This window comes from Chenopodium album, chromosome 3 (assembly GCF_948465745.1).
Source record: "Chenopodium album chromosome 3, dcCheAlbu1.1, whole genome shotgun sequence".
NCBI lineage: Eukaryota > Viridiplantae > Streptophyta > Magnoliopsida > Caryophyllales > Amaranthaceae > Chenopodium > Chenopodium album.
The window spans coordinates 3,988,825-4,000,683 of NC_137836.1; the positions used below are offsets into that span (position 1 = coordinate 3,988,825).

An 11,859-nucleotide genomic window follows, 5' to 3' on the forward strand; every position below is an offset into this window, starting at 1 on the left:
CATGAAACTAGTGTAGTTAATTAATGTAATGAACTTCTTCACTTAACAGGTTATGACTTTGTCTATCTTGACACAGACAAGTAGGATACTTAATCAAATAACTACGAGTGTGTGGCCCGGATGCCCTGGGTTGCTAGTTTGTACTTGTTGGTTTCGAGTTTAATTCTTGCTAAAAATATGTTTTAGTTGTCAAATTCCATTATTACATAATGAAAACAAATGGTATAATAAAACACGAATTAACTTATCTAAATTAACTATAATTTTGTTGGATAAAAAACCACAATTAGTAAATGGCTAAGATGGTAAGTTGTAACTTAAGACTTGTTGGTCTTGATTTCAAGTCTTGTCATAAGCATTATGTTGTGAAGGTGACATGTCATGTTTATAGTGACATGTGGCACATATTGCTGACATGTAGAACATATTTTGTTTTAGGAACACTTTTTAATATATAAGTATAGAAGTATAGATAAGTATAGATTTCCAATTAGGTTAAAGAATGACGTTTTAATGCAATAGACTTTTCATAGGTGAATTTTCTAATTATATGAAAAAATTAAAAACCCAAATAAAGTTGCAAGTTAATTATCCTACTTACCTATCAATATTTCATTTCATAAAAAAGCTGAAACAATACAAGTAGGAATTATGAGCAAAATCAATTATTTCTAACAAATCTTGGATGGAAAATTAATGTGTTAGCCATTGGGGGGCAGGGGCAATAAGCCCAAGCAAGTTATACGTACGGAGTATACTTCATTAGTGATGGTAGAAAATTTTATTCAATTTTATTTGTCATTTTTTACATGCTACCAAATGGGTTACGTAACGTTGTTAATGTATTTTGTACTTCCTATATAACTAGGATCGGATTTAAGATTTAACCAATAGTCTAGAACTTGTGAATTCAAGATTATTGATGTTTATACATTAAAAAACCCCCTCCGATCCCCTGGTAAAAGTGCGTAGTTCAATTTTTCGTACTATTTGCCTTCTTATTCTTCTACTCGTAGTATTTTGCTTGTTTAATCGTAGTACAAATTCAAGTACTGTAGGGTTTTGAATCCTTTGGTGCTCGTGTCATGCTTGATAGTCAAGATTAACAAGGACTATGAGTCTACATTCAGTATGATACAGGGCTCTCTATAAGTGGCCTGGCGCGGTGCTAGTTTTGTTCGCAACCGTATCAAGTCTAAGCCATCAGGCCTATCGCCCCTCAAGCTAAGTCAGAAACAGACTTCTTTGCTGTGAGTGTGTGATCCAGGACAGTTCATTAATTTATTTGGGAAAATTTTATTCTTAAATGTTAAACAACATGAGTTACTAACTAACATATTTCACAAAATTATAATGTTAGTTCAAGTGTTGATAACATTGACTCTTCTCATTTTATTTTTATAAGCTCCATATCTCCCCTACTAGGTAAAGACATAGTTTTTTTTTTTTTTTTTTTTTTTTTTTTTTTTTTTTTTGTGATTTTTTGTAATTTTTTTTTTTTTTTTTTTTAATTTTTTATATGTTACATCGTATATGCATTCATCACACATTATAGGACCAAACAACGTAGTAATTGTAGTAATACTTTTCCATATAATAATTCAAATTTGTAACAAGTAAATATTAAAATATGGAAATTAATATCCCATGTAAAGTAGGATATATTTATAACATTATGAAGCAACGTTGACAAACCAATAAGGCCATATCGAACACTTGGTTATTTATTCAAAAGTTAAAAGATAAGCAAATAATAGTAAATATAGAAGTGTCTACATATGAAACACCACATAATTAGCAATTTGTATAAATCTTCCAAATTAGTGAAAGAATTAGGAGCTAAACAGTGATTGGAGCTTCTTCACAATGCGTTCATCTAGCTGGAAGGCCTTGCTTAGAACATCGACGGAGATAGGTGGCTCAGCCCCAAACACGGCGTTAGCAATAGTGACCACACCAGGGTTTTGGCTGCTTAACCCGGCAATAGCAACAGCAGGAGTTTTTCCAACATTGAATTGGAAATGAATGAGCCCTTGTGGAAAAACAAAAACATCACCTTTGTTAAGCACCTTAGCGAACAACTTGTTATCGCCGTTTGGGAGGTTGGAGGTTACGAAACCAACATAGAGGGTTCCTTCCAATACGGTAAGGATTTCACTTGCACGAGGATGAGTGTGAGGGGGATTAAGGCCATAGGGCGCGAAGTCAATCCTAGCCAAAGATATGCCGAGGGTGTTGAGCCCTGGAAGTTGTAACACGGAGACTGGTGTAACATTGAAACCTAGCATGTTGTTAGTGTTTCCTGGCTTGTCTAGCCCTTCGAAAAAGAAATCTTCGGGTTTGGCATCCATTGGATTCTTACAGAAAAATCCATTCACAAACACTGCAAATTAGTTAAAACCGTTAACATTAATTTGAAAAAAAAGGGAGTTTCTCATAGTAAGAAACAGTACAAAACTTGTTTCTCACATGGCATTTTCGTAAATAAACCAACAACTTTATTCAATTGTGGAGCGCATAACAATGAAAAAGTTGTTAGAAGTACTAATTGATGAAAATAAAAATTATTCAAATCGTTTGGGATCTATTGTGACAAAAAAAAAAAAAAAAAAAAAAAAAAAAAACACTAAAAACATACGTTCTTTGTTTGGATTAATAATCGCAACACAGAAGTCTTGTAGTTGATTAGGATCCGTCGCATAGGCCACATAAGAAGACATGGCAAAGAAAACAAGGCAAGCAAGAAAATGACGAGCTTCCATTTTGTTTTTTTTTTTTTATTTCTTATGAAATTTGTATATTACACTCAATATATGTGAAGGTTTATTTCAAATTCAAGTTGTGATCTTTGCATGCTAAATGATCCCTTTATATAATTGAGGTTGTTGGGGAAGCTAGTTTTTTTTTTTTTTTTTTTTTTTTTTTGGTGCACACGAGGGGCTAGGCCTCAGGGAAGCTCGAATATGGCTCAAAGACGTACGTAAATATGTATAATTGGTCGTTATTCATGAAATTTTCTTCTCTAGCTAATAGTTTAGTTTTTCAATAAGAGTAGTAATTTAATGTAATGAACTTCTTCACTTAACAGGTAATGACTTTGTCTATATATCATGGCACAGTCAAGTAGGATAATTAAATAACTATTTCCAATTAGGTTAAAGAATGACATTTTAATGCAATAGACTTTTCATACTTGAATTTTCTAATTATATGAAAAAATTAAAAAAAACCCCAATAAAGTTGCAAGTTTATTCTACTTACGTATCTATAGTTCATTTCAAAAAAATAGCTTAAACAGTACGAGTTTGTCCTACTTACGTATCTATTTTTCATTTCATGAAAAAGCTGGAACAATACAATTATACAAGAAGTAATTATGAGCAAAATTAATTATTTCTGGTGTTTTAAAAAAAAAAAACAATTATTTTCTAACAAATGTTTGATGGAAAATTTAAAAATTAATGCATTAGCCATTAAGAGGGAGGAGCAATAATCCCAAGCAAGTTATACGGAGTATACTTCATTATTGAAAGTTTAAATCACAAGTTATTATGGAGTAGTAGTTTTTGCTTGCAAAATTAATGTATTATTAGGCCGGGGGGTGGCAGTGATGATGGTTGAAAATTTTATTCAAACTTGTGTTGTTATTTTTTACAAGCTACCAAATAGGTTGTTAATGTATATTGTACTAACTAGGCTCGGATTAAAACAATAGCCTAGACCTCGTGATTTCAAGATTATTGATGTAATGATGTCACTATATTTACTACAAGTACATCTTGATGTTTAGACGTTAAAAACATTTGTGTACTGTCTGCCTTCTTATTCTTCTAGTATTTTGGTTGTTTAGCCGTAGTACAAATTCAAGTACTGAAGCTAACATCGTGCATTCGTGCAACAATAGCTTAGAAAGAAGGGAAGAAGCGGCAGCTGTATCCACTTGCTAACATCGTACATCTTCATATCCACTTGCTTAAGAAATTTATATAGTACGAGGTGTACAGTATAAATATGAGTACTGATAGAATATATGATAAATATTCTAGATATTATTCTCTAGATATTATTCTGTATAGAAGGATATAGTTTGTGAAAATTCAGAAAATATCTTTTGAGATATTCTAACCAATCTAATGTGATTAGGGCTCATTCTTGTAACCCTATATGAATCAATGGAATACACTCCAATTCAAGGAGTTTGAGATTATCTGACATGGTATCACAATCTAGGTTTTAGATCCAACCTAGCTTCCGCAATATTTTTTCCTTTGTTTTTCTAAACCCTAGCCGCCACTATCATACTTCCCTAACACCCCCTAGCCAGCCACCATGACTAAGAATGGAGACTCTTCTTCGACTGATTTTCATCCTGCTTTCGAAGTTAACAATATCAGAATTTCAATCCCTTTAACTCTTTATCATGAGAAGGTTCAATACTCCAATTGGGTTGAATTATTTGAATGTCATGTCCATGCGTTCAACGTTCTTGATCACATTGACTCCAAAACTAAAAAGCCTGCTGATTTATCTGATGCTATGCGGAATAGACTTGATTCAGTTTTCAAAAACTAGATCTATGGCACAATTTCTACCAATTTACTAGAAACCGTATTGTGCAAATGGGATATGGTGCAACAAATTTGGGATAAACTCAAAGCGATTTTTCAAGACAACAAGACTAATAAAGCGATATATTACCTTGAAAATCAATTTAATCAATTGCATCTTTTGAAATTTTTTAACAGATCCTCATATTGTCGGGAATTGAAGAAGGATCAACTTACCAATGTTGATCATCCTGTGTCGGAACAAAAACTTGTTGTTCGCTTGGTTTCTGGTCTTGTAAGTACAAATTTCGACATCGTTGCTGCAATGATACAACAAACAAAACCCTTGCCGAATTTTGAGACTACCAGGTCTCTCTTATTGCTTAAGGAATTGAGAGGCAACAATGACTCTAATGATTTAGGATCATCGTTTGTTGCTCAATCCAACGACTCGTCATCTAGCACCACCACGGATCTAGCACAACAGTTACCTACACCGGCAGGCAAGGGTGGTGGTGCAGTGTTGAAGCTAAAACTTAATAATATGAAAAGGTCGAAGACATATTTTATAAAGAGAAGATAATAGAAAGTAACTAAATATGATTCATTTCACACGCACTAATTCACGGAAAATACAAAAGATATATATAGGCCTAATACTAACAAATTGATAACTTAAACTCCTAAATAATAGGAACTCATACTCCACTAACGGCTAATGTCATTCTCCAATAACAAAGTACTAACAAACTGACCCACTAACACCCACAATGTAATCTTTGACTAATTCATAATAATCCACTCAACTAGACTCCTAAAATTATTGAAATATGATAAACCCACATACACTAACAATTCTAAATAATAACTACTTTTGAATCAATTTCCCAACATTCCCCCTTGATTCAAAAGTGGCAGACAATTGTTAAACATTGCAACTAACTCCAACGACACATTACAATAACTTGAACTCGAAACTTTTAATGAACTCGACATATCTTAACTCGACACTTTTAATGAACTCGACATTGCAAGGTACCTCGATCAACCCCGACTTTCACAACCCGACCACGACACTATGTTTAGAAGAGCTTAGTCTCTTCCTCTACGACCTTTTGAGCATAGTTGCTTTGCTTGCTTTGATCACCAACTTGCTCATCTCTTTGTTTATCCCAACAACGGTCTTCTTTATGCCCATACCTCTTGCAATAGTAGCATTGAACACTACTCATTGATGAACGACCCCGACCACTACCACGACCACCACTTTCTTCACGACCTTGACCTCGACCACGACCTCCATCATTATAACGACCATCCGACATTTGCCCTTTAACTTGAAAAGCTTTTTCCTCGACATCTTCATCCGTAGACTTATCCATCCTCTCTTCATGAGCCATCAAAGAACTCATCAACTCATCAAATGTATAGGTTGATAAATCCTTTGACTCTAAAATTGCGGTAACAACATGCTTATAGTCTTTCATCTTGTGAAGACATCTTAATACCTTACTAACAATAGTCTCGTTAGTAATAGTATCACCATAGATTCTCATCTGACTAACAATATCAGATACTCTAGACAAGAAACTTTGGATTGTTTCTTTGTCTTGCATTGTCATATTCTCAAAACTACTATGTAAAGTTTGTAGTTTAACGGCAATTACCTTCTTATCACCAAAATACTCTTTCTTCAAAATATCCCACGCTTGTTTAGATGTTGACGCAACGGAAATTCTTGGGAAAACCTTATCATCCATTGCCGATTGGATGTACAATAAAGCCTTTGCGTCCTTCTTACGATTTTCACGCAATTGTTGATCAGGAATAGCCGGTGCTGGGTTCGGCTCACTATAACCGTTCTCCACCAAGTCCCATAACTCTTGAGACTTAAACAAGGTCTTCATCTTGAGACTCCATAGGTGATAATTCTCACCCTTAAACATTGGAATTAAGGCCGGCGACGACGAGTTTATATCACCATTTGACATGATTACTGACTCACAAAAAATGAACGACTATTATTTGAAACTCACAACACTTTTTTTCCTCACGACTGATTTTTTTTACTCACGACTCTTCTTTGTTTCACTCACGACTCATGACTTTTTTTAATAAGGCCTAGGATTGAACCATCAGCTTGGATACCATGTTGAAGCTAAAACTTAATAATATGAAAAGGTCGAAGACATATTTTATAAAGAGAAGATAATAGAAAGCAACTAAATATGATTCATTTCACACGCACTAATTCACGGAAAATACAAAAGATATATATAGGCCTAATACTAACAAATTGATAACTTAAACTCCTAAATAATAGGAACTCATACTCCACTAACGGCTAATGCCATTCTCCAATAACAAAGTACTAACAAACTGACCCACTAACACCCACAATGTAATCTTTGACTAATTCATAATAATCCACTCAACTAGACTCCTAAAATTATTGAAATATGATAAACCCACGTACACTAAAAATTCTAAATAATAACTACTTTTGAATCAATTTCCCAACATGTAGGTGGTCGAGGCCGTGATCGGGGTCCGCAACAACAGGCCCTTCAGTGGGGCTACGCACCTTACCCGCACCTACAGTAACAGTGGGCTACCGCACCTAGGCCTAATCTAGAACAGCAGCACGCCTAGCCGCTCAAGCCTACAACTATACTCGGGGCCCCCGCAACAGCAACAACACTACCAGTCCCAAGGTTTAGAGTATGGTCCGACTATGACTCCGACGGAGCTAGGCAATGTGTTTGCACGCAACCATGGGTTTCCATAATTATGAACCATCTTGGTGCATGGATTTCAGTGTAACTTCTCACATGACTACCTTTTACCCCTTTTATATTTAAGTACATATAGTTATATTCAAGTGGGTAACGGTCAACTCATTCCAATTATGGGTTATGGTCATATACTATTGCTAATAAATCCCTAAATTTGTGTGGTGTTTATTTAGCTCCACAAATCATCAAAAATCTAATTTATGTCAGAAAATTTACTTTTGATAATTCTGTGGCCATAGAGTTTGATCCTAGTGATTATTCTGTGAAGGATCTTCGAACGGGGAAGGTAATAACCAGATGCAATAGTACGGGGGATCTATATCCACTCACAACTCCGTCATCTTGTCTAGCTACATCTCTCACATCTTTCTCTACATAAACATGTCACAATCATTTAGGACATCCCGTAGCCCCAACTTTAAATTTTCTTAAGAGTCGAAGTTTGATTTAATGTAATAAGGAACTTGACTCCGATATTTACGTAGGTTGTTAATTGGGAAAACATGTTTGTTTGCCTTTTCATAATTTTAATAGTAAAACCTTTTCTGCGTTTGATATTGTACATGGTGATTTGTTTAGTTCTCCCATTCGTAGTGAAAAATGTCATAAATACTATTTAGTTCTGTTAGATGATTACACTTATCATGTGTGGACCATTCCTCTTGTTTAAAAGTCTCAAGCGTTTCAAACTTTTCTTAATTTTCGACAATATGTTCTCACTCATTTTGAACGTCCTCTCAAGTCTTTTCAAAGTGATCATGGTCGTGAATTCGACATTGACACGTTCAAATTATTTTGTTGATTAGGTTTTCGCTTCTCTTGCCCACACACATCATTCAAAAATGGCAAAACCGAACGTATGATTTGTACGATTAACAATGTTAAGCATACACTATTATTTCATCATGCCTCTCTTCTCCCTAACATCTTTTTGGCATCATGCCCTTACGACAACCTACCTCATTAATATTTTACCTACAAAAGCACTCAATCAAATTACTTCCGCTCAAGTTTGGGGTTGTTGCATCCTACACTCATCTCCGAGTCTTTGGATGTTTTTTTTTTTTCCAAACCTATCCGTGACTGCTACTCAGATCATAAGCTAGCTCCGCGATCTACACCATACATGTTCTTAGGATATTCTTCCGAGCGTAGGGGTTACAAATGTCTTGATATCTCCACCAATAATAATATCATAATTTCCTGTCACATTACCTTCGATGAGCATACCCTTCCTTATCGAAATATTTTAGCTTTTAAACACTCGGATTATAATTTTTGGGGAACGATGATCCATCGCCATAGATCCAAATCAACAATTTTTGCACACTCCTTGCTCTCCCCATACGCCACACATACCCTCTAGGCAGCCGCAGGCAGGCTACGGTACCCAGCAAGCAGCCGCAACCCACCTGCGGAGCACACTACCCAAGCAGGCAGACCCATCGAATGCTAGAATGCCATCGCCCCAAGAAATGTTGCCAAGGCTAGGCCAAGCCCATGTTGGCAGGCTGACAGCCACGCAGCGAGCAAAACTGCCCAGAAGAGCCCAGGTGCGACTGTGCGAGCAACACTGCCCACTAGAGCACAGCACTTGATGGCTCCCCACACAGCCCCCTAGTGCTGGCATGCTATCACATCACAGCCCAGCCAGCCCAGCCGCAAGCACCATTTCACCCTCTAGCAACACAAAAGTATCTTACACACCTCCACCTCTACGAGGTCACACTCCCATTTCTCGTACTCGATCACCACCACTCTCACCCCAAATGCAAACACGGTCCAAACACGACATCTTTAAACCTAACCCCAAGTTTGGTTTAACCTTGATTATATATTATGACTTATTGTTACCAACACGACCTACAATAAAGTAAAATTATGGCTACATACAACTGCTTAAATTAGATTCATAATTTTTTTTAAATATTAAAAGCAATTAGATAAAGGAAGTTTTAATACTCTGTATTTTCTTAATAGAAAACTCACCAATATAAAGCCAAATTGAAACCAAATTCATTCCCTTAAAAGAAACACTCAATTGAAACCAAATTCATTCCCTTAAAAGCCAACTCCTTTATTTGGACATTACTATAATTTGTAATATACAAGAAATCAACTGGTAGGGATGAAGTTTAAAGATTGCATTATTTTGAAGGTTCAAAAGGCAAATGAAATAGCCAATAGTTCTCTCATTTTGTCATTTACTGATTCTACTATAATCTAATGGTTCGTGAAAAAATGAATATATATTTCATAGGCAGAACTTCCCCATGTTAATTTTGTACTTCATCCGTTTCCGATTGACACACTTTTGTCACAATTCACTAACTTTGTTTTAACTAACATTTGTGACTTGTAGGTATACAGAAATTTATTCATGTAAGATATTCTTAGATTTATTTCAATGTATATTTAATGAAAATTCAAATTTATTTTTTTTTTTTACAAAATTATATTTTTTTTGTTCCACCCGGTTCACCCTTTGGGCTAATATAATCCGGATTCGGGGATCAGTTCTAGATGGTTAGGTTTCAGTCCCTTCCAATTGTTGTTGCGGGGATCGAACATGGGTCCTGCCTACCAAGTGTAGTCCCAATCACCACTACACCAACAGCCAATCAGTTACATACAATAATATAGGAAGTAATTAAAAACATATATATTTGATTAAACTTTTACATTGACAAATGTGATAAAAGAAACGTGTTGTAGGAAAGGAAGAAGTGTCTAATTAATTAACAATTTAACATTAGGAACAAGAAGTCAACAAGTGAAAAGAAAGTTTTACAACTCAAAAAAAAAAAAAAAAAAAAAAAAACTCGAATGTCTTCCACAAAATCTCCAACTCTACATTGACGCCCAATCACAGATGTTAGGACTTGGACTTTGAATGTATTTGTTACTTAATTGGGGAATTATGCTCCAATTCTTATCCACTACTTGAACTCTTCGATCATTTGTAATTCACCATGATTTTTTAGTTATTAATTACTTGCCCAAATCCACAAATGTACGCTGTAATGTTAGTTGAAATGTTGAACATTGACTCTTCTTATTTTATTTTTAAAAGCTCCATAACTCTCCTACTATGTTAAGACATTTTTTTTTAACCTCGATACACTAATGCATGTTTACTATTTCGTATAAATACTCTAAACTATATCACAAAGTGTTATATGTGGCTCGCCATACGGTGTGGCCATCCATCATAAAGGTTACTTTGTTAGTGTTATAAGAGTTACTCGTTCAGTTTTACAGGGGTTACTTCGTCAATATTGTAGAGTTACTTGATCAGTATTATTGGGTTACTAGATCAGTGTTATAGGGGTTATTTTTTTCTTTTACAAGTGACCACATGGTGTGGCCAGCTGCACACAATACGCACCAAAACTATGTATATGCGTTCATCACACATTTTAGGACCAAACTAGTAAATGATAAAACTTTTCCATAATAATTCAATTTTGTAACAAGTAAAAATAAGGAAATAAAATAATATCCCATACATAGTAGGATATATTTATAACATGATGTCAATCAACGTTGACGAACCAAGCCCATATCGATCACTTGGTTATTATTCAAATCAAAATATAAGCAAAAAAATAAATATATATTGTAGTGTTCTACATATCAAACACCACATAAACAATTTGTATAATTAGTTCAAACTCCAAAGTCGTGGAAGAATTATGTGCTCATCCAAAATTGTGATTGGAGCTTCTTTACCATGTATTCATCTAGCTGGAAGGCCTTGCTTAGAACATCGACGGAGATAGGTGGCTCAGCCCCGAACACGGCCTTAGCAATAGTGACCGTACCAGGGTTTTGGCTGCTTAATCCGGCAATAGCAACAGCAGGAGTTTTTCCAGCATTAAATTGGAAATGAATGAGGCCTTGTGGAAAAACAAAAACATCTCCTTTGTTAAGCACCTTAGCGAACAACTTGTTATCGCCGTTTGCAAGGTTAGAGGTTACGAAACCAACGTAGAGGGTTCCTTCCATAACGGTAAGGATTTCACTTGCGCGTGGATGAGTGTGAGGAGGGTTTAGGCCATAGGGCGCGTAGTCTATCCTAGCCAAAGATATGCCGAGGGTGTTGAGCCCTGGAAGTTGTAACGCGGAGACTAGTGTGACATTAGAACGTAACATGTTGCCAGTGAATCCTGGCTTGTCTAGTCCATCAAAAAAGAAATCCTCGGGTTTGGCGTCCATTGGATTCTTACAGAACAATCCATTCACAAACACTGCAAATTAGTTAAAACCGTTAATATCAATTTGAAAATTAAAGTACTAAATGATGAATATAAAAATTATTTGGGATCTATTGGGACAAAAAACATACGCTCTTTGTTTGGATTATTAACCGCAACACAGAAGTCTTGTAGTTGAGTAGGATCTGTCGCGTAGGCCACGTAGGAGGACATGGCAAAGAACATAAGGCAAGCAAGAAAATGACGAGCTTCCATCTCTTTTTTTTTTTTTTTTTCTTATGAAATTGGTGTATTACTTAA

General features: G+C 35.4%; 2 protein-coding genes across 2 annotated transcripts; both read right to left on the reverse strand.

The window, feature by feature from the left end:
* Positions 1 to 1,628: 1,628 nt before the first annotated feature.
* On the reverse strand, positions 1,629 to 2,762 carry LOC145610685 (germin-like protein). The gene is made up of 2 exons (XM_081665987.1): positions 2,639 to 2,762; positions 1,629 to 2,383 (listed from the first exon to the last, which is right to left on the reverse strand). The coding sequence occupies exons 1-2, from the start codon at positions 2,760 to 2,762 to the stop codon at positions 1,833 to 1,835; spliced, it is 675 nt and encodes a 224-aa protein (XP_081522113.1). The 3' UTR covers positions 1,629 to 1,832.
* An 8,233-nt stretch (positions 2,763 to 10,995) lies between these two features.
* On the reverse strand, positions 10,996 to 11,585 carry LOC145610692 (germin-like protein 12-1). The gene has a single exon (XM_081665994.1). The coding sequence runs from the start codon at positions 11,558 to 11,560 to the stop codon at positions 11,036 to 11,038; it is 525 nt and encodes a 174-aa protein (XP_081522120.1). The 5' UTR covers positions 11,561 to 11,585; the 3' UTR covers positions 10,996 to 11,035.
* Positions 11,586 to 11,859: the final 274 nt, after the last annotated feature.